This window comes from Talpa europaea (assembly GCF_964194135.1).
Source record: "Talpa europaea genome assembly, chromosome: 16".
NCBI lineage: Eukaryota > Metazoa > Chordata > Mammalia > Eulipotyphla > Talpidae > Talpa > Talpa europaea.
Genome location: NC_140084.1, coordinates 40,780,977 through 40,808,659, shown reverse-complemented (window position 1 = coordinate 40,808,659; position 27,683 = coordinate 40,780,977). Strand labels below are relative to the sequence as shown.

Below are 27,683 nucleotides of genomic sequence, written 5' to 3'. Positions count from 1 at the left end.
GCTGCTCTGCTGACATCTTCTCTGTCCCTCGTTTCTTCTAGATTTATTAACGGAATCCTCCTGTAGGAGGGTCATACTGTGGCTATTTGCCACTGGCAGCATCTGGAGCTCAGAGAGGCCCGGGGCCTGCCTCCCAGTGGCTACCGTCCCAGCAGCTTGGATACCCAGGGGAGAGGAGACGGTCTCGGGGCCCCAGCACCCTCCCTGCGTTCCCTGCATCCCCACCATAGAGAGAGCTCTGGGATGTGGGGCGACAGAATAGTTACATGTGGTTCTCTGCCCCGGGGTCTGGCACAGGCCTCCTGAGGTTGTCATTTCTGGAGCTGTAAGGGGAGTAGGCACATCGGGCACCTCTTGCTCTATGAGGTCACTCCGGGTGGATCCTGGGCAGTCCCCAAGCCACGGTGACCAGAAGCCTGGAATTTTTAGCCTGACCCCACCCTCCAGAGAGGGGAGAGGGGCTAGAGTTAATAAGGAGTTAATGAATGATTGTGAGGGTGTCTCCATAAAACCCCCGATAGTAGGGGGTTCGGAGGGCTTCCAGGCGGGAGGGTGATGCCCCCCAGCTCTACAGGGAGAGAAGATCCTGCCCTCAGGACCCTCCCATAGCTCGCGCCATCTCTTCACCTGGCTGCTCATCCATATTCTTCATCACACCCTTTAATTAGCTGGTGTGTTTCCCTGAGTTCTGTGAGCTGTTTGAGGGCTGTGGGGGTCTAGGGGTGTCTGATCCAGACTAGGAGATACTCCTTGTTGGAGGATGGACAGCAAAGCTGTGGCCTGAGGACGAAAAAATGAACCAGAAGAGCATGTTTGTGTCTATCAGAGATCACTGTGATCTCACCAGAGATCCCATTTTACAGACCAGGAAACTGAGGCTTAGAAAGGTTAAAAAGCCACTTTCTCAAGACCCCAAGGGAAGGAGGTGGAGACTGCTAGCTGTCACTCGTGATCTGCTTTTTCTTTCCTGCAATGACAAATCCCAAATTTTAGCTAGACATGAGGCCTTGCTCACTTCCCAGTCTGCCCTGCGGCTGGGTGTGGCCTTATGTGAAATAAGCACGGGAGCCTGAGACTTCGGCAAGTGTCCTTAAAGGGAGGCAGGAGTGGGGTGGGGGTGCCCTGCTCCCTCCTGCTGGTCAGAATTGGACCTGATGGCCGGGACGCCAGCATTTTCCCCGGAAATGGCGGAGTCAAAGGTGCAACCAGCCCAGGTGCCAGAGTTCATGAAGTACCACCCAGGCTGCCTCGCCCAGAAGTCTGACCCCCAGAAAGCCTTTGTGTGCTTTCTGCCACCTGAGGCCACAGCGGTTCTCATGACACTTTGGGTTGCGACAACTTTGTCTGCAATGGTGTACCAGATGCCATGTGTTCAGCGGCCTGTGCTGACGTGTTTCCCACACAGCATTTTCCATAATCCTCACTGCAGCTCCCGGCGGCGGCGGACGGGTCACGTCCATTGCGTAGGCAAGGTAATGGAGTCAGGGGGACGACCAATGCCCGGGATGCATGGAGAGCAAGCGACACGCGCCTGGTTCTGAACTGGAGCCCCGAGACCCTTTGCTGTTGTTTCGGGAACAGAGCAAGCGGCTGGGAAGGCGCCTACCTTCGTAGGCCTTGGCTGCATTCACCAGGCTGGACCACTCGAGGCCAGCAGCCGTGTCAGGCAGGGGCATCATCCCGGGGTCCAGGCGCCGCAGGGGCCGGTCCCGCCCGTCAGCCAGTGAGAGTTCCGAGGCAGAGATGGTGGCTGGGTGGGGAGAGAAGATATGGGCAAGAATGACAATGTGGGAGAAACAAAGAAATTATTCCATTTTACTTTATATATAATTATATAACATTACTTATAATCAAAGCAGCATATCCTGTTTATTAGAAGATGATACGTGCCAGGGGAGACATCTGGCAGGGTATGGGTGTTTACCTGGGTGCTAGAGGAGGCCTCGAGGCAAAGATGATGTCTGAAAGGAGGCTGGGAGGGGGCCGGGGGCTTAGAGGGAGTGACGGAGGGGATGGCGCAGCCAGGGCAAAGCCCCAGGCGGACAATGAGGTTGGCCAAGTGGCTGGAAGAGAGGTGTGAGGTGAGGTAGGAGAGGGGACAGCTGGCCTGGGCTGGTGGTGGGGGGTGAGTGTGGGTGGGAGTGGTGGTGGTGGTGGTGGTGGTGGTGGGCACAATGAGGACCTGGGGGAGGGAGCCACAGGAGGGTGCTGAGCAGGAGGGGAGGTGAGCTGACGCAGGCATTCCAGGTGCCCTCTGGCTGTGTGCGGGAACCAACACTGGGGTGGAGGTGGGGAGACAGTGTGGAGACCCAGGGGGGCTGTGGAGAGACAAGCAGGCGGGTCCTGGAGCTCCTCCAGAGACAGGGCAGATGTGTGAGACAGAGGGGGACCTGGAGGGTCTCTGGTCTGGGCACAGCAGGATGGAGCTGGCGCTGAGATGGGGAGACAAGGGACAGGGTCAGAAGTCTGTTTCCCACTGGGAGCTGGTGGGGGTGGTGGCTCTCCACCTGAGCTCGGGGTTGAGGAGAGAGCCAGGGTGCTGGGTAAACCTGGACAGCTGGAGGTGGACAGGAGAGCAGGTGGATCAGGTCTAACACCTGGGTAGAGGAAGTGGCCCAGTGTGTGGGGAGTGACAGCTCAAACCCTGCATCAGCAGCTCTATCAGGCGTGGGCCCTAGGCCTCAGCTCACTGCTCCAAGGGGAGGGGATACAGAATGGCAGTGAGGTGCAGAGAGGTCAGGAGGAGCCTCGCTGGGAAAGGTCGGGTCTGGCTGTGAACCAGGCCTGTCATAACCCTGTTTGGGGAAATTGAGGCTGAAGGGGAGAAGCCACCCTGCCTGAGGTCACACTCGCTGGCGGTGCCAGGGGGATTTGTACTTGTGGCCTGAGGCTGACCTTGCTCTAAGTCCAAGGCCACAGGGCTTTGGGGTCTGGGAGGTGCACGTTATTACGGTCTTATCCCTGCTCGCTAGACTGAGGCACAAACATGCCTCAGGACAGACTGAAGAGTGTGATCCCAATGACACACTATTAACAAGAATACCCAAGAGCTACTTGTCTTTCAGTGCTCACACCTGCTAGGTACTGTGCTAGCACATTCCATGCACTGACCGGCTAGAGTCCCATGTTAACCCCATGAGGTGGGAGCTATTTTGGCCCTCATTTGTAGTCCAAAGAAACAAGGCAGAGAGGTTAGTGGACTCAGGCCATCCAGCTCTTGGGGTGCATGGGGCTAGGAAGCACTCGCCGAGTGACTGAACGCTCAGGGGAATGAAGTGGGGAGGGGACCGAGTCCTTGACCTTTGTTCCTCAGCTCCAGCCTGCAGAGCTGGTGGCGGCTATGGGAGCAGCTGTCACTGCCTAGCAAGCTCGCTGGGGCACTGCAGAGAGTCTCCTCGGCATGGAGGGCCCTTCATTAACAAGGCCAAACCCAGGACTCTCCAGCCTGGAGGCAAGCTGGGAAGGGCTCTTGAGCAGGCCCTGGGGAGCTGGAAGGCCTAGAGTCTCTGTCCATGCTGAGGTAAGATGGGATTCTCCCAGGCTTTGGGGCCTGGGGGAGTCAGATGGGCAGAGAACGGTGCTGTGTGTGTTCTGTGAGATCCAGGGTCCTGGTCTGGAGGTCACCAAAGTGGCTGACATCCCCTGGTCCTGCTCTTAGGGAGCCCCCGGTTCAGCAGGGGAAATGGACATTGCCACAAAGTGACAGCCCAGAGGGTATGGGGCTGTGATGGGCAAACATAAGGGAGCAGGGACAGGATGGGAGATGTCCCTGAGATACCTCAGCTTGGTCAGGGAGGGAGGACTTCCTGGAGGAGGTGCTATTAAATTGAGACTGAAAGGATAAGGCCCAGCTAGTCAGAGGCATTCAGATCCATCTTGTCTGTGTTCTCCGTGCTCAACGGCTCTGCCTAGTCCCTCTCCCGTCCTCCTCGCTGCGTGCTCAATGCCTGCTACGTGCAGGTCTACAGATAGGGCAGTAAGGATGAGGGGCGAAGGGAGGAGGCAGAGGGAAGTCCAGGGAGGTTCTAGGAATTCCCACTAATACACGGCCGCCAGGGCGGGGTGCTCTGTGGTGTGCTACGGCCTCACACCAGCACCCAGAATTTTTTGATGGGGGCTGTGTGCCCCCTTCCTGAGAGTGCTCAGCAAATATCTGCTGGATGAATAAAGGGATGGTAAGCTACCCCACCCTGCAAGAGTAGGCAGACTGGGGAGCATCAGGCAAGCAACAACCCCCATGAGGTAATCCCCTGGGTGCTGAACAGGTGGGGTGAAGGGCGCCGGGAAGCAGTTAGGGCAAAGCCGGGTCCTCAGGCTCTGGTGATGGGCTCTCCTGCTTGCACCTGGAGGGGCTGATGTCCTCTTCCTGGTCTCAGATGACCCCAATCCAAGGTGCTCCTGACTCTGGGTGACCCCCAGGTGCTCGGCTAACCACCTCTTGCCATGATGCTCATGTGGATCCCAGTTCCCGCCCTCAGCTGACTGGCCTTTGACCAGGTGACCCCAGCGCAGCCCTCCCAACGCCCCCACCAGCCCCAGGAGCCAGACTCACATTTCTTCTCTGGGAAGCCATTGCCAGTGGCAGGGATGGTGCTAGGGCCCCCGCCCGGTGGGTGGGGGTGCTGGTGCTGGCGGCGGGCGGGCAGCGTGCTGGAGGGGAAGGCGCAGGTACTGGTGAAGAGCACGTCGCTGGGCAGGCCCGGCTCCAGGCCGGCAGGGTTGGCAAAGCCGGGCTCCCGGCGCCCGCTGCAAAGACTCTCGTCCGACAGCGTCCGCTGCAGGCTCTTTTGTGGCGACTGCTGCTGAGACAGGGGTGGACGGAGGGCGCAGTCACGGCCTGGCCCTGGCACAGGCCCTCAGAGGCAGCTTCCCGTCCTGGGCATCTGTAGCTCTTACCCACCTGGCATTCTTTTCTGCCCCTTTCCGGCCAAAGCGCCCCAGTTTTCCCCTGGGGATTCCTCCTCTCTGCTTACTGCTGACCTGGTTCTGGAAGCCAACCCCACCCACCTGTTCCAGGGAAGGTGGTGTGACCCAAGCCGGACCAATGGGGGCCAGTCAAGGAGGGGGCCACTGAGGACAGAGCGTTCTCTCCCCACAGGGCTGCGGGCTGGAGGGCAGAACCACGAGAGAATGGGGTCACTGAGCCCCCACAGGGATGCCTGCCTGAGTGCGGGCTGGACGGAGCGGAGAGAGGCAGAGGTGCAGAGGCATTGAGAGCCCTGCTGCTCCTGCCGCTCCCACCCTCGGGGCTCAAGAGCAGCCTCTCCCCTGGACGCCTCCCACACTCTCGGCCCTCAGCCAGTGTGGGGTGTGTGTGTGTGTGTGGGGGGGCTGCTTCCATCCTGGGCCCCAGAAGAAGGCCGACGAGGGCGGCATGCTCCAGTCACAGGAGGAACGTGGTGCAGGTTCACGCCCACAGGCCCCGGCTGCTCTACAAGGTGACTCTGAAGCCCGGCCTCCGTCCTGCCCCCTGGAGCCCCGGGGTGGGTACGAACTCCTACCTCTCGCTCCTGCTCCGGCGTCAGGTTGTCCATGATGATGAGTTTCTTCAGGTCGTCCTCGATGGTGGACTTGTAGTTCTTCCGCGGGGAGCGGAGGTCCCGGAGGGAGGCCCTTAACCGAGGCTGTCCAAAGACGTTTTTCGTGTTGGTGTCCACCTGCCTGGAAAAGGAGGGTCAGTGTCACGGGGGGCTCGGGAGGTTAAAGTCACACATTCTCCAGGTGAGGAAGACTTGGTTTGTTCATTCCATTCCTTCATCCCGCCAATTTTTCGGGGAGACTACTCTGTGCCAGACCTGCTGAAGGTGCTTGGGATATAGCAGTAAACAGGGAGACTGACAGTGAAGGGATGAACAGAAAGGGAACCCCTACAAGTAAAGTCCAGTGAGTGTCACAGAAGAGCTCACATGCCAGGCGGGGGGACCAAGGGCCAGGTGCCTGCCTCCAGAACAGGGGTACAGAACCCCGTCTCCACCCCCAGTTTTCCAGTGGGCTTCCCACCCTCGGAGCCTGTCTGTGACTCTGGGTCACCCCCATCACCACCTTCCTCCTCAGCATTCTAGAGCCCAGGCTGTCCTGCCTTCTAGAAGTCCCTGTGGTCTTACAGTCCTTGAGGCAGAGCCTGGAGCTAAGCAGAAGCCGGAAGCAGCAGGCCTGGGTCTGACCCCGGCGGGCTGTTCCCTGCGCTGGGACCTGGGTGGGGGTACCACCCTCAACCTCATCTCACTCCCTAGGAGACAGGCTCACTTCACAGGGAGGATGGGCGGCGGCCAGGTACTTGCTGGGCCATTGTGGAAGGACACTCGGGCAAGGAGGGCTGCTCCCATGGCCGTCTGCCCGGGGCTGAGGGTGCCCGAGGCTGCTCACACCTCCCGCCGCCCCTTACCCTCTGCAGGCTGCTACTCCACCCCGGCTCTCTACTGGGGCTCTGCATCCTCAAGCCTGGAATTACCAAGGCTTCCTCTTGCCTTCCGATCATGGCCCAACCTTTGGGCTTAGTTCTTATATTCTCAGTGAAAATGAGGGTCTCTGATGAGCTGTCACCTGCCTCCCCCCGCCTCCCCACATACCATCAGCCAACAAGGCAGCCCTCATGGGCACCAGGCACTATCTACACAGCAGCCCTCCCTGGGGGCCAGGGTTACCATCACCCCAACTGCACAGGAGGGAAACCGAGGCATGGAAGGCTCAGGCGAGTGTAAGACACTTGTCCAAAATCACACAGCCCGTGAGTGGAAGAGCCGGGACTCCGGCCAAGGCCACCCGGCTGCAGAGCCTGGAGGCGGTGGCGCGGTGCAACTGCCACGCTCCCCTCACAGAGATGGCACCAAGAACGATGCGCAGCTTGTGGAACATAATCCACTTGGCTAAAAAAATATACTCTTATATGCAGAAAAAAATTTCTGGAAGAAATTATGAATAATGATTACCTCCGGGAAGTAGGAGTCGTATTAAACAAGGAGCTGGAAAAAAGGGACTTTTGCTTTTCATCTGATCCGCTTCTGAACCATCTGAATTTATTTTACCATAACCATGTGTTATAACAATCATCAGAATAAAAACTAGTTTAAAAAACCCTATACCTAGTCTCAGCATTTGGTGACTAGGAAAAAAGTCTCTGAGCCCACAGAGAAATCAGTGCCTTGGGTTTCTGAGGGTTTTGAAGTCTACATTTTTTTTATTTTCTCAGCTGCCAGCTTTGGGATTTCAACAAAGGCAGGAAGAGAGGGTGGCAACTTTTTTCTTGTCAGGTCATATTCCTCCCCAAATAGGATTCCAGGTCTTGGGCAATTCTGGCTCTGTTGCTATCAGGGAACGTTCATGAAAAGCTTTAGATCCAGGGGCCTCCCTGGTGGCACAAGGGGTTGAGCACTGCACTGTGAAGCAATCTGCGGCCTCGGCAGCACAAGATCGATCCCTGGCCAGCCAGGGAGTTGCCCACATGGCGCAGCAGACCTCTCCTGACTTGCCCGCTGCTCCCCTCAGCAGTATACTTCGGTCAGTCTGCCTGTTCTGTTCCCCACTCTGTCTTTGGTGAATCCTCTCACCTCCCCATCTCTGGCCTGTACCCCAGCTCTAGTATGCATAAATAAATCTTTAAAAAAAAATTCCAAAGGAAAATGGAATGTTTAAAAAACAAAAAAGCTTTAGATCCAAAAGAGAGAGACAAAAAGAGCCCCCCTCCCCCAAAGACTAGAAGGGGGAAGGACTTACCTCTTCCCACCACCCCTCTAATTTCGCCACTACCCAAGGTCCCCTGCACAGGAGGGTGCCTGGCCCAGAGCAGGACCCCCGAGGGCCACCTCCCCTGGGGAGGAGCCAGATGGGGCCTGCAGCAGGTCTGCCTCCAGAAAGGGGCTTCTCCACAGGCTCTCCTCAGGGAGGGGTGGAGAAAGACCTGCTGAAAACGTTAAAACATACACTCCCTGTGCCCTCAGAGTTTTACTTCTTGAAGCATGTCCTTAGAAAGGCCTGCATGGCTCTGGGTGCAGCAAGAACCAGGCTGCTTCATGGGGCCCGGCTGTGGAGCAGAAACTGGAGTGGCCAGGAGGGAAAGGTGAGGCCCCCCAGGGACAGACCACGGCCCCGCATAACAACAGCCTGTAGCCCTGACCCACACAACACAGACAGGGGCTCTCCCAGATATGACACGGGCACCAAGAATTGGTATGTATGGTGTGAAGTCATCTTCAGACAACAAAACTCAACACGGCTTAGCTCGGCCCACTGAAGCTCACCAAACTCTTGTCTCACATGGTGGACATGTGGGGGATTCGCTTTCTAAAAAGCTGGTTTACCACAGCCCACAAGGTCCCACACCCTCTGCCCTGGCCCTGCTCTGTCCCTCTCTCGTCCCACACAGGCCTCCTGAGGTTCCTTAAACACACCACACATGGCCTTGCCTCAGGGCCTTTGCACTGGCTGTGCCAGCTGCCTAGAGTGCCCAGACCAGCATTCTCTGTGGCTGGCAGCTTCTCATCCTTTTGGCTTAGCTCAAATGAGACCTCCTCAGAGAGGTTCCCTCCCAGCCCAGGCACTCTGGCTCTCACAGTCCTGCACTGCCTCTCCCCTGCACTCACCTCAGGATGGTCTGTGGTTTGTGCTTGAGCCTTCGGGGGCCACTCTTCCCACCTCACCTGCAGTCTCCTCTATCCTACATCAGTGTTGGGAACAGGCCTTGCCACACTCGCAAGTGATATTAAATATGTATCACACAGAACCCACCTTCCCCCCTCCTCCTCCCATGACAAGCGAAAATGACTTTTATAAAATAGAAAGTACAGAGATGCATTTAAAAGTCAAAAGAGGGCAAGTATTCCTTCCTGCTCTGTTTAACTAGTAATCATTTGCTAACGTTACCTTCCCAGTCCCCAGGAAGTCCCGGGCCTCCAGGACTCTAGAGGGTTTTCCTAATTACTCTAAGCACAAGGCTCCAGAAGAAATCATGCTAGAACCTTCTCCCCTGACCCTCACCTCTGCACCCATCTCGTCTCCGCGGGTTCTACTGCCTGACACTACTAGTGACAGGGCTGAAGGGATAAAGTGTGATGGAATTCAGTTTGGAGAGTCAAACTGATCACTTCTCTGGAAGATTTTTCCAGTGTATTTTCTGTACTGCAAATTATAAGCAAAACTTTCAAATGGTGTAAATTCTGGTTTGAAATTCAAAACTGAACAGAAGACACTGAGCCTTCGCATTGCTGACCCTGTTTCTTTATCTCAAGCTCTTGGTCTCCATAACTGTCAAAACCTTATGACCTCTGAAGGCAGAATGGACACTCTCTGCTGAAAAGAAAGGTCGCCAAGGCACCTGATGAGAAAAGAAGAAAGGAGAAAGGCAGAGGCAGGCGGTGTCCCCACTGCTAAGTAGGAAGGGGGGATTGGGAGGGATGCGTACCCAGCACACGTGCTCAGTCATGTTTGGAACATTCTGGAAGGATGCAGAAGTCAAACAGCGGTTGCTTCTGGGGAGGGGAGCTGTGAGGCTCGGGGCCTGGGAGTAGAGAGAGGCTTAGCTTTCACAGCAAACTCTTTCTGCAGTAGTTTGGCTTATGTTCCTTTCTACCTTTTAAATCACAAATAAAGACCATCCAGAAGGATGAGCCTTTTTTCAAGATTCTGGCCATGGGCGCTGGGCAGAATCTCCGATTTGCCCATGTTATCAGACTGGGTTTTGCCATGTTGTGGAATGAAGCCACTTGTATCGGAAAAGAGCAGAGGCAGGAGGGAACCACAAAGGCGGCGCTGCAGCGAGGCTGGCTGCTTGGCTTGCCTGGGCCACGGAGGGCCGGGAGTGGAAGACGACCAGTGGCTCCGACTTGGCTGAGGCTAGTCCCAGCTGACTGCGGGCTCTGGCCTCCAACTGGGGCGGCTCCCTTGGGCCTGGTTAATTAAGCTAATTAGCACCACAGTTGGCGGCCTGAGCCGGAGGCCCTGCCAGTGAGGCTGGCGAGGACACTCAGCCGGGCTGGGCTGCGCAGCCTGCAGATTTCACTGGGAGGGCGGCTGGAGGAGGCCTGTGGGAGGGAAGCAGCCCCGCTCTGAGGTGGGAAGTCGGGGAGAGGCCTTCCCCTGCTCCTCTGCAGCTGCAGCCAGCTGGACCCAGGGAGGGACCCAGACCCGGGGATGGGAGCGCCCGAATCCCAGAGGCCAACCACCGGAGGCCAGCACCCATCAGCTGACGAGGACTGGCACTTCAATGGGCTCAGTGACTCCTCGTGGCACCCCTGGTATGAGGGCTCTCGAGCTGTTCCCTCTTGATGGGGAAAGCGAGGCACAGACTGCATGAGGTCGCTCAGAACGACGCCTGCCTGATGCTCGGGGCCGCCCCATGTCTTGCTCAAGATGGCAAAGTCGGAGCTCCTGGTGGCGCAGGTGTGCATGCTAGGGCTGGCGCATCTCCCAGGTGGCTGCACTTGCCCTGGGACTGTGACCATGGCTGGCAGGCGCTAACATCACTGTCACGTGGGAGAGAGCAGCGATGCTCTAGGAGGTTCTGGCACGGGCGATGGCGGAGCCGGGATGTGAATGGAAGTGGTCTGACTGCCATACTGACACCCACAGCTCACCTGAGGGCCCAACTCCCTTCCTAGGCCCCTGGCTGCCCCTCATCTCATGCCCTCCATCAGCCAGGGCTGCCTCCCACCATGGGTGGGGACACTCAGGGTCTGGGGCTTTGGTGTGATGGGGGCTTGCCCTCCCCTCATTGCTCCATAGTGACAGCCACAACACCAGACTGGTCCCTTGGGCCTGCGTCCTCCTTGCCAGGCCCCGGGGCCAGTGCACATCACAACAACCCTATGTGGTAAGATTTCGGTGGCGTTGAATATAGCCATTCACTGGCTGGGCCACTCTCTGGCTGAGCCTAGTCGGGAGGCCTCAGGGTGGCTGAGGAGCCACTGGCCTACAACTGGTAAAGTAACTTAGCAAAGATTTGGTGACTGCTCCTGGGGGATGAGCTCCCTGTATGTGGTGACCCTGAGGGGCCTGGCAAGCCAACATCTTTGCCATGGTTAACCTTAACTGAGTGCGTCTGTACAGGTGACTTAACCTCAGTTTTTCTCTTCTGTGAAATGGGTGTAAAGGTAGGACACCTCATTGTTCCTTAGTGAGGACTAAATGAGTTAATGCAGGTGAAGGGCTTACAACAGGGCTTAGCAAGTAGATATCAGGAGACGTTTTCTGGAGAACTGGGTTAGGTGACTCAATAGCATCTCCAACAATGAAAAGACCGATCTCCAAAGTGCTCGGGAGAGTTGGAATGAGACAGCTTTGTGGAGTGGGAGATGGGGACAGAAGCAATAATCTAAATTGACTATTGTCTCATGCATGTGATTTTAAAAATAAACTGGAGTGGGGGTGGGGAGCAAAGTGGGGACTTCGGGTGCTGGGGCGGGGTGGGGTGGGGTGACATGCACCTGAGCCTCCTGTGCCTCTGAACCACATATAGTGCTGCCAACCAACGTTACCTTAACTAAAGAAAACCATCTGTAATAAGATAAGGTACTATGAAATAATTCTGTGTTGCTAAATATTTTATGTAGTGCATTTAGTTTACACATGTTCACACACACGATAAAGAGCCTTCTTTGGATTGTGTCATTAGGAAAAAGGGTTGTCACAAATCCAGCTACGTTTTCTGAGCACCTACTATGAGCTGGGCCCTGGGTGACTCTGTTGTCCTGTCCCAGAACCCTCAGTCCAGCGGGTACGACAGAGAGGAGGAAGTAGCGAGGACAGGGCCACGTCCCAGGACAGCTGCCATCCAAGGCAAAGGAGCACGGGAAAGAAGCCAGTGGGGGGGAACTGGGGTTGGCAGGGATGAGCCGGGTTGGAGGTGGGAGGCTTCTCAAAAGAAGTATGGCTGTACTGAGAACTGAGGGTTGGGGCCGTGGGTTCAAAGGTATCCCCCAACCGCTAACTAAAAGATATTGAAGCCCTAACCCCGAGAATTTTAGACTGTGACCTCATTTGAAAACAGGTTTACTGAGGTAATAAAGTCAAATGAGGCAACTGGGGTGGACCTTAAGCCAATAAGATATATGAAGGGGGGTCTCCCCTGGTGGAGCAGCTGTTGAGCGCTGGGCTGCGAGGCTGCCCGCAGCCTCTGCAGTGCCAGTTCGTTCCCCGGCCGCCGGCGAGGGTCCCACAAAAAAAAAAAAGATATACGAAGGGGAGGTGGCCAGAGGTGGGCACGTGTGAAGGAAAGGCAGAGATGGGGGTGCGCAGCTTTTCTGCTGGGTGCCAGCAAATCACCAGCTCAGATTCTCTTTACGGCCCTAACAAGGAACCAGCCCTGCCACACCTAGATGCTGGACTTCTAACCTTCCAGAACTATGAGACAATACATATCACAGTTTGTGGTTCTTTGTTATGGTGGCCCCAATGAACCATACATGTGTGTGTGTGGGGCCCAGGCAGAGGGGCAGGGGTTGGGGCTGCCCACAAGGGGTCTGGGCAGGAGTTTAGACAAAGCACAAGATCCTCCAGGGCCAGGGACAAGGGAAGTGCTCAGTAAACGTGAATGTACGAGATGCGGCATCGTCTTCTAGTTAGTTTGCTTTTCCTTTTGCTCCACATCAGCCTGCCGGCAAGCTCTGACCCTCTCCGGACACTTCATCCAGAAGGCAGGCCCTTCCTCCCTCCTTGGCCTCCACCCACTCCAGCCCATTGTCCCCTGCCGGCAGCTCCATCCTGGTCTCCCTGCTCCTCGCAGGCTGTGCCCCACACAGAGCCCCGGGGGGGGGCACTGCGGATCTGGATCTCATCCTGTGCTCGACCCCATCCCATAGCTCCACCTCACCGAGGTAGCGGCTCCCAGAGCATCCCTCTGACTCCATGGCCTCTCTGACGTGGGCTTGCACTGGGCCAGCCACAGACCAAGCACGCACCTGCCTCAGGGTCCCTGCAGCTGCTATTCCCTCTGCCTGGAAAACTCCTCATCCAGGTACCCCATGATGCCAGCCATTGTGTGACCTGCAGCCTTTTATTTTTTTCTTAGTTACCCTATTTATTTAGCCTCTAATCTGGAATGTGAGCTCCCCAAGGGCAGGGGTCTCTGTCCTCCTGTTCACAGCTGGACTCCCAGGTCCTGTTGAATGAGTGGGGTGTTGCCCTCCTCCCTGCCCCAGAGCCCCCTGGTATAGCACACTGGGGGTCCAGGCACTTACTTCTTTGGGTCAGTGAAGGGGAGTGGCCGTGGCGGGGGCTCCTCCGTTCTCTTCCACCCTGTCGGGTGCTTATTGCGCACGGGCTGCTTGGAGAAGAAGGACTTGGGGACGGAGGTGGACAGCTGGAAGGGGCTGGGCTGGGCCAGCTGTGAGGGCCGAGGGGTCTCTGAGCTGGCTGTTTTGTAAACCTGAGCGGGGTAGCCAGCCCTTGAGCTCATGTCACTGCAAAGTGAAAACCAAAGAAATAAACAATCAAATCCATCCCACATTTTGCAAAACCAACCTGGTTAAATTTACTCTCGGGAAACAAAAAAGTTCATTCACACAAGCACCTAATACATCACTGCTGTGGAAAATTCCAGTGCCCGACATCTATACGGAGACAAGGTGAGAGGTGCCTGTAGCGCCACCGACCATACACCAGGAATGCCCGGCCAGCACATTTGGTGCCTCAGTGGGAATCCAAAAAGCCATCCCTGGTGAGTGGATGTGCCCCACTAGATGGCCCCTGTTCCCTGGGCACGAATCACAGGGCTGAAGATGGGCCTGCCTGCCTGACTCTGGAGATGACCACAGTTGGCAGTTTGCTGTTTCCTCTTAACTCTTTCCTTTGCCTTCAAAACATGCACCAATAGGACCGAAAAAAAAAAAAAAAAAAAAAAAAACCAAAACCAAAAACCAAAAACAAAACAAAACAGGGCCTCTGGGTGGGGGAGAACTATGTTTTATGTAATGGGGATCACGTCATACGCTGTTTCGTACTTAGGACTTTTTTTTTAAATCTGGAATATCCTGCCACAGAGCTTCTTCAAGTAGCTCTTGAAGACCTGCCACACATCAGACGCTACTCCAGCTGGTCCAGTCTACGTGCACAGCTCGAAGCCCCAAATGCTGGCATCAAGGCTACCACAAGCCACATGCTGTCAACTAGGCCCAACTTATGGGGACCCCCACTGCAGTCACCATCGAGGCTAATCAACTTTTCACAGTCCTTAATACAATTCCATTTCACATCGGTGTCCTTGAATGAAATCTCTGTTGAAGGTTAATTTACCAATATTAAGGGATGGGACTTTATGTTACTTGGCAGATGAAGAGGTTGCTAAATCCTCTCTCCAAAAGTGCAAAATTGAGAGGCGCAAGTATGTCAGCATGCTGCAAACTGACCGAGGCATACAACCCATGACAGAGGCATACAACCCATACATGTGCGTGAAAAACAGCTGAACCCCAGAGGAGAGCGGGGGGAATCTGTCTTTGGGGTTCCTCTACTCTCCTGCCCAGTTCAATGAACATGGGGGGTTCTACCACGGCAGAACCTTCACAACAGAACCAAGCATACAACGATGCATGAGTTTCAGAAGAGAAAGAGGGAGAAGAAAATTTGAAGAGGCAATGGCTGAAAACTCCCCAAATTTTGTGAAAAACGTTCATCTAATCTTTAAATCCAAGCCCGATAGATCCCAGGCAAGACAAATACAAAGACACTCATCCTTAGGAAAACAGGCGAAAGTCAAACACTAAAATCAGAATCTTGAGGGCCTCCCCTGGTGGCATAGGCGGTTGAGCACTGCGCTGTGAAGCTGTCCGCAGCCTCTGCAGCGCCGGTTCAATCCCGGCCTGCCGACAAGGGTCCCACATGGCGAAACAGACCTCTCCTGCCGCCCGCTGCTCCCCTGCCGCCCGCTGCCGTCTCCTGCCGCCCGCTGCTCCCCTCAGCAGTGAATTTCATCAGTCTGCCTGTTCTGTTCCCCACTCTGTCTCTGGTGAATCCTCTTACCCTCCCATGCATCTGGCCTGTACCCCAGTTCTTGTATAAATACATAAAATAAATCTTTAAAAAAAAATAAAATCAGAATCTTGAGAGTATCAAGAGGCGGCTGTGTGGACCCAGGAGGAAGTGCTGACACCTGCCTAGCAGTGGGGTGGAAGGGCCTTTCCAGAGTGCCTGGAGGAGATTTCTGTCAATGGGCCTCTGGGGGTTCAGGGCCTCTAAGGCTTCTTATACCTGTAAGCTGCAGGGAGTGGGAATAGGCACAGTGCTATAACAAACAAACAAACAAACAAACAAACAAACAAAAAGCAGAGTGTATACTTAGTAGGCTTTTCCCTTGGTTTTGTTTTTTATTCCAAAAAGGAAATGGAGGTTTTTTTCCCTAACCATGGGTCATGGGAACAATTTTGTGGGTCTTCACCATTACTAAGGGGAAAAAAAAAAAAGAAACAGCGTCAGGTAAGAAATGTCAGCCAGCGTACTGCGTATGAGGAAGAGCAATTGGCATTGAGCAAGTGCCTTCCAGGTGGCCACGCTGGGAAGGAAAGTAAAATGCTCTTCCTGTTTTGGGTGGAGGGCAAAAATGTTCGAATGAATCGGACTGGTACCAGCCTGGAGAAAAATCTCTTGGGGAGTGTACCTTAGCTGTAATCTCTAGGGCTGGTAAACATGGGGAACGTGGACAGAATCAAAGTTTCAAAAACTCAACCATATAAATGGTACAGGTAAGAAGTGCACCTGACACCTGTCTCCTTCCTCCAGGCACCCCTGGGCTTCCCCTCGCTTCTTCAACAGAGTCTATGCTCACGTAGAGTGCGGCCCCACCCACTTCTCTGAGAAATCAGCCACAGTGTGTTCTCAGCAAGCTGTGACTTTAAGGGGAGCGTTCTGGAGAGCTCTCCACGTCAGCCCCTCTGGTTGTCCCCTCTTCCACAGCTGTGGAGGGTCTACGCTGTGAATAGATCCTGATTGATTTTAACCTCAACTTTTACTTTCTATTCTCTACCTTGTCTAACTTTTCCAGCCTTTTTGTGAGCTGAAAAATCAAGATGATTACCAAAAAAGAGGCCAGGGGAGAAGATGGAGATGCCGTTTGTCTGCCAGGCAGCTCCACCCGCTGCCTCTTTCAAAATGGGTCCCCATGGATGACACTGTGGGTGCCATCCTGGTCCCCCATCCCAGTCCTGTAAATAAAGGTTGCTTTAGCCATCCCTGTGTGAGGAAGGGGGCCTGACACCCAGCCCAGAGGGGTGTCTCCTGAGGGGTCAGCACCACTTGTCTGGGGAGGGGGTACAGGTCCTCCCACCTATTTCTGGTGGGTGAGACATGGGGCGTGTGTCTTTTGGCTGACTTCTGGGGAAGCTTTCTTTGCTGGAAAACAAGCAAAAACCACTTGCAGAAAACACTACCTCTTCTTCCCCTGGACACCGTGTCTGGTGCAGTGACAGCCCCTGTGAGACCGTGAGGGGAGCTGGTCTATAGTTTGATGGAGGGGGGCGGGGGGCGGGCAGAGAGGAAAGGAGAAGAAGCTGGGTCCCTGAGTTAATAAATTATCCCAACCCTGGGCCCTCCCCAGCTCGGGACTTCATGTTCAGTGAGAGAAGAGAGTTCTTGCAGATGCGCTGAGATTTTCTGTTATTTATAGCCGCGGGCATGTCCCTCCACCTCTACAAGTCTCAGATGGTACCTGGTGCCTCAACAAAGAACTAGGCCCTTGAGCCCACCGAGGGGGCACCCCTCACCCCATTCCATGACCGTGAGCCTCACGGCCAGTGTGGGGCTCTGGCCCTGCCAGGCAATCACAGAACGGACACACCTTTCCGAAGCCCTGGCGCGGCCGGGTGTCTTCCGCAGGCCTCAGCTTTGACTTGATACCCGAGGCAGCGCTGGGAGAACACAGGCAGCTTGGGTTCCAGTCCCAGTTCCAACAAGCACACTGCGAGTCCCGGGCCTCAGCTTACTCCTCTGAGAAACGAGGCTACAGCAGCGCCAGTGTCACAGGAGCGGAGGGGCCCAGCCCGCCCGCCCGGGAATGTGCCCCTGAGGGGCAGCTATGGAGGGATGGGGTGTGTCAGGGCTCAGCCAGGGCTGGGGTGTAGGCATCCTGCACCACACTCCACCCTTCGCTCACCCCGAGGCTATGCGTTTATCTGTGCTCTATCTTGGGGAGGACTTAAGGTTTTGTTGGAGTAAAAAAGCTGAAAGTTTCTCAGGCTAATGGAGAGTCCACAGCTCCACAGGCGGTTTAGATGGGGCGACAGGCCCCTCAGGAGGAAGGGCGGGCGGCCTGTGAGTCTGATAAGCGCAGTGTTAATTATCTTACAGGCCTGCTTCACTTAGTTGCTCTAGCAACACAATGACATGGGGAACTACCACCAGGACATGTTTCAAGTGGGGAAAGTGAGGCCCAGAGCAACCAAAGGGAGAGAGCCAAGAAGCAAACCCAGGTAATCTGACTCAAGAGATGCCACATTTAGCCACCAGCCTGTCCTTTCAATGACAACAGCAGTCACAATACACAGTAAGTGAAAATGAAGGCGAGCAGTTGCTGTTTTTGGGCCAGCCATGCCACGGGCCCCATGTTAAGCATTTTAAATGCAAGAGAGGGCTCTTCCTCACAGCCTTAGACCACAGATGCTATGACCCCCATGTTATGGCTGAGGAAACTGAGCCTCAAAAATACTCAGGGGGGCCTCCCCGGTGGCGCAGCAGTTGAGCGCTGGGTTGCGAAGCTGCCCGCAGCCTCTGCAGCGCCGGTTCGATCCCCGGCTGCTCCCCGGCCACCGGAGGAGGGTCCCACATGGCGCAGACCTCTCCTGCCACCCGCTGCTTCCCTCAGCAGTGTACTTCGGTCCTTCTGCCTGCTCTGCTCCCCGCTCTGGCTCTGGTGAATTCTCTCACCCTCCTGCGCTTCTGACTGTACCCAGTGCATGTATAAACCAAACAAACAAATAAATAAATAAAATAAAACATGCCTCTATTTAAAAAAAAAAAATTAAAAAAAATTAAAAAAAAAAAATACTCAGGGGCTTGGGGTTAAGATGCCAGGGGGTTAAGATGCAACCTATGAAGCTATCCACAGCCACTGCAGCACAAGTTCGATCCCCAGCCAGGGAGATACCCACTTGGTGCAGCAGATCTCTCCTGACTCGCCCGCTGCTCCCCTAAACAGTGTATTTCAGTCCGTCTGCCTGTTCTGCTCCCTGCTCTGTCTCTGGTGAATCCTCTCACCCCCCGCACCTCTGGCCTGTACCCCAGTTCTGTGTGCATAAATGCTCAGGGCCTGACAGAGATTACACAGTTGGTGGCGGTAGGGCTGTGAGCTGGATGCAGGCGGTCAGAGGCCAGAACTTGGGAAAGCCTGCTCACCCAGAGACTCCCAGGTGGGCCCACTGCACTTGGCCTTGACTGTGGGTCCAATCTCCCCCTCTCCCCTGGTGTCCACCACGGGATTGAGTGTGGAGTCAGTCCCCGCCCATGGCTGGGATCATCAAGCTCCACAGCAGCAGCAGCCAAGTGAGAATATTCTACCTGGGGCCTGGGAGCAGGGCGGCAGGTCTTCAGGGAGTGGAAGCAGAGAGATGTGGGGCAAAGACTCACTGGCTCAAAATAGCTGTGAGATCCAAGCACCGCTCACCACCTCCACCAACCACCGCCCGCACCATCGCCAGCCTCCTCCTGCCCACCCGTGCCAACACAGCAGGGGGGAGCCCAAGACACATGGGAGGGACCACGGCCCTTTCTGCTCAGGACTCTGTGGCCCTGCCTCTCTCAGGGTAAGTGCCAGAGTCCTCCCCGGGGCACACAGGGCCCCCACGGTTTAGCCCATCCCCCTCTGCCCTCAGCTCCTCCCATGCTCCCTTGTCACTCACTCTGCTCCAGCCACATGGAAGCTGCTCTTTGAACACTCCAGAAACATTTCACCTCAGGGACTCTGCAGGGCTCCTTCCTTCCAAGGTCCCCTCCAAGGTCTCTGCATGGCTCCCTGCTTCCCTGGAGGTCCAGGAGACAGCCTGGGCTCCTCTTCCCGAGGGGACAGCACCTGTCCGCGGCGGCCTGGCACGTGTGACCCAGCCGGCTAGTGACACAGGTGATGGGGGGAGAGGGAGCCCAGCGATTGATCCCGGGGCCCTCACATCACCTTCCAGGGCTGTGCCCTCAGAAGGGTATCCCAGAGACTCCTGGCACAGCCCGGGGAAGCCGGGCCACGTGCTTCCTGCCTGCCTGGGAACGCCGCTGTGTCAGCTCCACGTGGAGCGAGAGCCTCTGATTGCCCCTAAACAGCTCTGACAAATTGCTCTGGAAACCCAGGAAGCTTCGGAGCGTGTGCCGCCTCAGGAGAGGGCGGGAGGGGCCAGGTGGCTGCGTGCCTAGGATGGCTCAGCCCACTGCGGAGCCCACAGCAGGCGCTGGCGCCTGGCAGAGTGCCCGGAAGCCGGGCTTCCATGACGAACGTCTGCAGGGAGAGCCTGTGAAGTCGCTGATGCCATCGACGGGCACAAGCTGCTACAGGCTGTGGCAGCTTCCACAGCAGGGCAGGAACGCAGGGAGGGTGTGGGTGGGGGCTCCCCTGTTTGGGCATGGCAGGGCTCATCCCTTTCCCGCAGTCCTCGCTGAGTGCTGGCTATCTCAGGTTCCCCTGGCCCCAGAAGGGGTCATTCCCCCCAGAGCAGCCCACAGCGATCTTTTTAAAATGTGAGTCAGACAACATGCTCAAAAGCCTCCCATGGCTCCCAGGCCCCTCAGATTCAAATCCCAGCATCTGATCGTGGTCAGTAAGTCTGCCAGACCTGGCTCCTGCCCACTTCGCCAGTCTCTCCTGTCTGCTCCACCCGCCCCGGCCACTCACCTCCTTCCAGAGTCTTGGTGTGTGCTGTTGCCTCTGCCTGGATCACTCCCTTGCTTCCTGCAAAATATTACCTCCTCTGAGAGGCCTTCCTGGACCTCCATCCTATTTGGTTTTTCTCCCCAGAACTTACTGCCACCTGGCATATTAGTATTATGTAGTTGCTCAACGGTCTGTCTGTCTCACACTCTCTGTGGAGACTGTTCCACAAGGACTCAGCGTTGGTCCCTGATGTAGCACTGTGTTCGGAACAGTACCTGGCATGAAGTGGGTACTCCAGCAGCCAGGGAACGCGCACCATCCTGCCCTCAATGTCCTGGTCTGTAGCAGACCCCTGACACTCAACCACCTGCCCCAGCTCTCACACAGCTCACTCGAACTGTCTTGGACCCTTGTCTCCCCTCCCTCCTTACAGCCACCTGCTAATGCACCCACAGTTCCAAGGTCCTCCTTCTCACTTACTACTAAGCCGCAGCCCCATTCTCAGATTTTACCGCCAGTCTCGTCCTAGCATTACCCTTCAAAATACCAATCTGCCTGTTTCACCAAAAAACCTTCCTGATGCCCACTGCTCATAGGATCCAACCCAAACACTGTGCCATGGCTGAGTGGGTCTTGTGTGCTCTAATCCCTGGTGACCTCCCCAACCTCCCACTGCTGCCCCCTCGATTTCTATACTTGACTCAAGGGCCCGCATTCAGCGATCTGACTGAGCACTGATCTCTCCACCCCAGGGCCTTTTTGCACATGTAACTCCCGCTCATAAGTATACAATTCTGTAAGTCCATCTTTCCCTTCTCTTATAAATAAAATTGTAAAATATCCCTGTGAGATAGTAGAAAACATATATTGGTCTCTGTTCCTGCTCCTGATACCCCTAGCACTTCTAGCTCCACCTCCCGTTCTCTTGAGAAGGGCTGACAGTAAAGTGAATGATGCTGCCCATGTGAGGAAACTTCCAGAAAAATCCCAAGTGCAAGGTTCAGAGAGCTTCTGGGCTGGTGAACCCACGGTGGTGCTAAACAAGTGGGGTGCCCAGAGACAGCATCTCTTCATGCGAATGGTCGTCTGCATTCTTCACCATGTTCTTTTCCACTATACCAGTAAATATTAGCAAATTGTTTTTGGGGTTTCTTGAGTTGCTCTAGCAAACTAGCAAGAACTGAGGAGGGGGTCACAGGAACCTCAGCTCTGGAGCCAGAGTGGAACCTCAGCTCTGATCCCCAGGTGGGCAACCTGGGGATCTACAGCGAGCTGGCACCTGAAGTCGGGGGCGGGGTCATCTGGTGGGGTGAGCCCTTACACGCCGCCGGGTCTGACTCATCTCCAGGAAGACAGCTTCAGAACCGAGTAACACTGCAGGACACCCAGCTGCTGCCGCAGAGGACTGCTTGGGGGAGAGCTGCCATGTATGTGGTCACCAGGGTGTCGGGAGTGCAGTAGAAAAACTGTTGTTTTTCTTCTGCTGACACAGTCCCATAGGGAGCAAGGTGGACAGAACAAGCACGTGCCATCTGACAATCATTAGAAAGCAGACACCCACAAACCGCACTCCTGGTCAAGAATCTGTACCAGGAGCCCCCCTGAAAGCACTTCACCTGCTCCTTATTTCTTCTCTCTCCTCTCTGCTCAGGGAAAGCACCCCCAGGCTGGATTAGGCACCCCAAGGCCCACGCCACACCTGCTCTCAGATCCCAGTGGGTCTGCGCTGCAGGCTCCCCCATCATAATTCATTCATTGCTGTTGTAATCATTTGTTTGCTGTCTCCCCTGGCACCGTGTCAGTGCGGGGACAGAGCCTGGCAGAGGGCCTGGCAGCTTGGGCATCTGCACCCATGTTAGGTGCTGCACGGTCTGTGGAAGGAGAGGTGAGGGCGGCCATGAGCCCTTGCCCTGCCTCCCACCCCCCAGGCCGTGTGGAACATGCTGAGGACAGCAGGTGCAGGAGGCTGTGGGCGGCCTGGGGCACGCAGTGGTGTGGCTGGCGCCAAGCAGAGATGCTCAGGCCCCTAAGCCCAGGTCTGGCCCCCAGAGGGTGCCCAGCTGCTGTCTGGGGAACTTGTGCCCACTAACTTGGGGAGACTGTGCGAGGACAGGTGGGGGACCTGTATGCAGTCAGGGAGCTTCCTGTCCAGCTCAGTCTCTGAACTCTGAACTTCAGGAAGGCGCCACCCTACAACGTGGTCAGTTTTCTTTGGGCTCCCACATCTGGGGTGCTCACTCACCCAGGGCTTACTACTGTGTGGGGATGGATCTGTCTCCCCTACTGGACTTTTGAGCTCTGACAGGGCAGGCCTGGAGCTGTCGCGGTCACTGGGGTGTCTCCACTACTGTCTATAACAGGACAAATATCCTCATTTAGCTTGAGGGAGACCTCATCTTTAGTATGCCTCTCCCCCCCATTCCAGTGAGAGCCAGGTTTGAGGTCCATGCCAGGCACTGTCCCTGGGGCTCTCTCAACAAGCATGAAGTCATTGAATGCTCACCACACCCCAATGAGGCAAGCAGGCGATTTATCTCCCACTTCACAGATGAGTAAACTGAGGCCCAGAGAGGTCATTTGCACAAGGCCATACTACCAAGACAAGGCAGAGGATGGGTTTGAACCCCGGTGGGCTGACTCCAATTCACATTCATCCACCAGGAACATGTTTCTTTAAAAATCAACTCACTGAATTTCCCTTAACTTGTCCAGGACAGTATCTAGAAAATCAGGGGAAGGGCTGGTAACGCTTACTAATACTCATTAAAGCCAACATATATCCATTTAAAATAAAACATTTTCCTCCCCATACCACCCAAATCACCTCAAGCACCCCATTTTGGGAAATGCTGTTCTACACTAAAGCTTGGTTGCCTAGGAGAAAACTTCAGGAAGCAGCTTTAATGAGTAGATAAGAATGATTTGCAATTAGCATCAATTGTCTGTATGCAAATTAAAGCTCCCAACCGCAGGGCCCTCTTTGTAGTGGGTTCCTCTCCCATTTTATCCCCTTCATTTCTGGGTTCAGCAAATCCCTCTCTCAGACACAGGGTAATTTTATACCCACCCCCCTGCCTCAGCCACAGTCTCCTCCCCAGCACGACTGTCTTTAGGACAGATTCCAAAACCCTGCTGCTCCTGGAGTTTCTGATCGGGGTTTCTGATGCGGGCATATGCCTGGCACAGGGCCTCCGACAGCCGAGACCAGCCCCCGTGGGCAGACTCGCAGCACCCTGGACATCTCTCTCCGGGACGATCTGACTCTTGTCTCTCTCAACCAGTGGCTGAGCCGAGGGCTGGGGCCTCACCCACAACGTGATTTCTCTCAGCCCCCACTATGCTGTCTGGGACACACCAAATCCCCCGGAGTATCTGTGAGTGAAATGGATGAATGAAGAAGCTGCTTGAAAGAGTCGTGAGTTCAAAAGCTTAAGAAGGGGGGCTGGGACAGACCCAAGCCACTGGGACACATTCTCTCTCCACCTTCACTTTTCTGGGCTCCCTGCCTCATGGAGAGGGGAGCAGTGGCACTTGGGCGCTCTCAGATGCACCAGCTTCCAACCTGCAGAGAGCTGCAGCCCACTGCTAAGTCATGAGAGCCTCCGAGGAGGAGTCGCGCGCACTGACACACTTTAAGCAGATAGACTAGACTGAACGCGGGGCACTTGGTCAGGGAAACTTCTGCTTCACCTTTTGACATAGATATTTCTGTGAAGACGTGGGCACAGCCCTCTGTGGTGGAGGTCCTGGTGTCTGGGTGTGTGTGTCCTGTGTGTACAGATGCTGTGGGTTCTAGAGCTGGCGATGGCATCCGGGAGTCACAGGAAAGTTGATGCCTGAGGGGGCTTGAGCAGGGCGCCCCTAGCTAAGGCTGGTCAGGGGAGGGAGGCAGACTGTAAACTCAGGGGTCTAACTGGGGAGGGCAGACATCTGCAGGGCCTCCTTTGGGGCCCCAGGGTTGGGGCCCAGCCCTGTGACAGCAGAACAGAATGTTTGCCCCTGCGTGAGGAGGTGGCCTCGGCTTCCTTCCTGTTGCCAAAGTGCTGCAGCCCAGACTCCCACGTTGGCTTCTCGATGCCCGTTCCTTCTCACTGCCTCCCCTGCTGCCTCTCTACCACTGGTTCTGGAAATACGGTCCTGGGACCAGCAGTGTCGGTATCTGCTATAGGAGCTTTTAAAAGTACCTGTTCTCAGGTGCCGCTCTGACCTGCTGAATTGGAAACCCTGGGCGCATCCAGCCATCTGTGTTGAACAGCCCGCCAGGGGACAGTCTGGGGTCCACTGCCCTTTACTGTGGAGGCTGGAAGGCTAAACTGATCGCCTAGACGTCCCTGTAGCTGGGATGGTCGCGTGACACCCCCTGCTGAAGGGGGTTCTGGGAAAGCACCGACTGCCTCCATAGGAAGATGCTGCGCCCCTCCCCTCTGTTCTCTGCCCCACGCCTCCCAGGCCCACCACACGCATCTGGAGACTAGGAAGCTGCAGGCAGCTTGGAGAAGGAAGAGGGTGCCAAGGCCTAGAGGTGCCCCCTGAGCTGCGGCACCAGCCTGCTCGTCCCTCCCGTCAGGGAACTCCCACGCTTCTCTCTGTTTTTTGGGTCAGGTTTCCTGTCCTCTCCAGCCAAATGTACTCCTAACAGATACACAGCCTGTGACGGCCTCCAGAAAGCAAAAAATGAAAAACGCAAGACAGAGGGAGAGAGCAGACCACAGGCAGATGAGCCAGCCTCGGGCTTCTCTCCTCTAGCTGGGCAGGAGGGGTTGGCTCACGAGCCTCCCAGCTCTGGAAGCAACTACTGTGCAAGCAGGTTCAAATGTGAATGTATTTCTGGGGAGAGGAACCCCACTCTCAGGACCATGGGACGGAAAAACAGAATGAGGGCTGTGGGGGACGCTGATGGTCAGGGGTCCTGAAGGGCCCCACTAGGTGCAGAGCCTTACCTGGGCTGCCTTGGTGGGTCGCGGCTGCCCCCGGCCAGGCCGGTTGGGGTGCTGGAGCCTGAGGAGTACAGCTTCGGCCGATAGCCCTTGCTCTGGCCAGCAACCGCAGGGGCGGGCGAGACTTCCCTCCTCCTGTCCGTGTGGTGGGGCCTCCCAGCCGCCTCGCGGCCACCCCCACAAAGTCCCATGCTTCCGGGGGGCTTGTGTGGCTTGGCGGGCCGAGGAGTCTTGCCCAGAGACAAGCAGCTGGGGCTGGAGGTGTAGAGGGTGGTGTCGATGCCGCTGTCGCTGGAGCCGCCCTTAGAGAGGGGGTCTGGCTCTGGCTCCAGCGGGTCCAGGGGGTCGAACCAGCGATCGTCGCTATGGCTGCTGGACGCGTTGCTGGACAGGGTGTTGCTGCTGGAATGACTGGAGTACTGGGGTTCTCCCTGGAAGGAAAGAGAAGGGTTCGCTGAGACGCCAGACAGAGCTTCCCTTCTCTCTCTGGGTCCTCCATCTACCGGAGTCTGAACCCCAGGCCAGACAGCTTTCTCTCTGGCTCCCCCACTAAGGGGCCACTGATTTAATTTCCAGATCCTCAGTTTCTACTTCTGTAAAATGGGGCTGATAATCACCCCATGCCATGAGGTTGCTTGGTGAGACGAGGGTCACTGTGTACCTAAGTGCCCCCCACCCTCCAGCTCCCCGTGTCTAAATTGGGCCCCTGGTCTCCCTCCTGAATCCCCTCCCCCATCTCCTTAATGGTGTTTCTAGCCTTACAGTTGTCATTTGCCCTAATCCCTGGGCCCTGCTGTTGCCCTCACCCCTTATCTAGTCAAAGAGCAAATCCTGTTGCCTGCATCTTCAAAACAGATCCTGGATCTGGCACCTTTCCTCCCTCCATGACACCCTGGTCCTGCTGGGTCACCACAGAGTCCTCTCTGCTCTTCCTACTCCTGTCTGCTCACCACCTGCACCCCAAGTTTATTCCCTGCATGCAGGCAGAGGCATAGGCCTTCCCTGCTTAGAATCCTCCTGTGGCTCTCCCTCACTCAGGGTTTGTACCGTGAGGGGCCTCACCACAGCCCACGAGGGCCGATGTGACTGTTCTCATCTCTAAATTCCTCTCCTCCATCCTTGATCAATCTGCCCCAGCCACGTTGGCCTCCTTCCTGTCTGAGTATTCCAGGCACACCTGCACCTCAGGGCCTTTGCATTTGCTGTTCCTGCTGTCTACAAAGCTTTTCCCTCTGCTCTTTTCAGGGCTCACCGTAAAAGCCATGAAGAAGCTTCATGTAAGCTTTCAGCTCCTCGAAGGTCGCCTGTTCCTCACCCTAAGGAATAGAGCTTGACACTCTCCTTCCCCCCAACTGCTCTGGTTTTCTTTCCCAGCAAGGATCAGTTCCTGGTGTTATTAATGTATGTTTTTCTGTTTAGGGTTTGCTGCCCCCTCTGGGATGTCAGCTTTGTGAGGACAGGGGCTTGTTTATTCTCTTTATCACTGAGGTTCCAAGGCCTGGCATGTTGTAAGTGCTCATCAAACGCCCACAAGATGAATGAATGCCAAGAGCTCACCAAAGCTATCACCACCTCCTGGGCACCCAGAACCACATTTCCCACCTTCCCCTGTGGTTAGGTGTGGCCATGTGACAGAGTCCTGGCCAAGGCAATGGGAGTGGAGTGATGGATGCCCTTTCCACGCCTAGGCTACGAAAATTTCCCAAGTGGTCCTCACGTCCCTCCCATCCCCACCTGCTGGAGAAAAGGTAGCGACCCAGCAGAGGGCCCCAAGGCCTTCAGGGACTAGGACCCGGATTGCAGAGCCACAGAGGGAGGGGGCCTGATTCCTGAATCATCACGTGAGAAGTGCTCACTAAAGATCTGTGCTGAATTGTTACGAGGTGGAAATATGCTTCTGTGGGGAGAGGACACCACATTGCCTCAGGAATGGCAATATAAAATCTATGTGTGTGTGTGCGCGTGTGTATAAACACATACACAAAGTGTTCTTACAATAGAGACCCCTGAATGCGCCTTCTCCCCTTCTACCACAGATGTAAGGCTGTCTATGAAGTGGGAAGTGGGCCTTCACCAGTTACTGAATCTCCTGCAACTTGATCTTGGACTTCCCAGCTTCTAGAACTCTGAGAGGTGAGCAGATACTGTTTGTAAAGCCTCCCAGGCTGCGGTATTTTTGTCAAGAGCAGCTGAGCTGATGACCTCCCATGCCTAACGTAATAAAGAGGAAGCTGCCGCTCAAGCAGGAGGTGGTGGCATGGCCGGGGAGGGCTGCAGCAGGCTGTGCACGGGGCCGGCTCTGACTCCAGACCAGGCCGCTCCACCAGGGCGGAAGGTGGCAGAGGTGGAGGGTGCGCTCACGTGTGCGTGCGTGTGCTTGGAGGCCCACACCCAGATGAGGTCGCCCCACCCGCAGCAGTCAGGTGGGGCCCAGACTCACTTTGGAATGTCGGTTGGGGGAATCCTTGCCTGCTGCGTCCTGCCTGGAGGCATGCTTGCTCCCGCCGCTCGCAGCCATGGCCGAAAGCCGGGCCTGGGCGGGCACATGCCACAGAGGCTCTGCAGGAAGACAGGAGACACACTGGCCGTTAGAGGTGATTCAGGCGCTGGCCCCAGCCCACCTGGCCCTAACTAGGGTTTGACGGTCCTACCCCTCCATCACTGGCCCGCTCAGCTCATGTGGGGCCATGACCCCTTCCACTAACATCTCAGCATACAACAAACTCAGTATGTGGGAATGTTCACCAAGCACTTACAAACATGCAGGCACCATTTCTGCTTCAGGGGGTTCAGAGACACCCCTCCATTGTCATTCCAAAGGGTGCAGAGCACAGCTTCACCCTCATTGGGTTTTCTATTGGGTTTTCTTTACCATTTGGGTTTTCTATTAGGTGAGTTAATCGTTCCTATCCTTTGCCCATTTTGCTACGGGACTGACTGCTTTGTATCTCACTGGTGAGCAGAGTTCTTTAGTA

The 27,683-nt window shown here is 55.6% G+C and overlaps 1 protein-coding gene across 1 annotated transcript in view; it reads right to left on the bottom strand.

Annotated features, from left to right (window-relative positions):
* SIPA1L3 (signal induced proliferation associated 1 like 3) overlaps positions 1 to 27,683 on the bottom strand; it is a gene marked incomplete at both ends in the record, with an annotated part of 82,879 nt that overhangs the window by 5,257 nt on the left and 49,939 nt on the right. The window contains 6 exons of the mRNA XM_084257118.1: positions 1,607 to 1,750; positions 4,553 to 4,799; positions 5,496 to 5,661; positions 13,170 to 13,391; positions 24,712 to 25,139; positions 27,149 to 27,267. Coding sequence (XP_084113244.1) covers positions 1,607 to 1,750; positions 4,553 to 4,799; positions 5,496 to 5,661; positions 13,170 to 13,391; positions 24,712 to 25,139; positions 27,149 to 27,267 — 1,326 coding nt within the window. The remainder of the gene's footprint in view (positions 1 to 1,606; positions 1,751 to 4,552; positions 4,800 to 5,495; positions 5,662 to 13,169; positions 13,392 to 24,711; positions 25,140 to 27,148; positions 27,268 to 27,683) is intronic.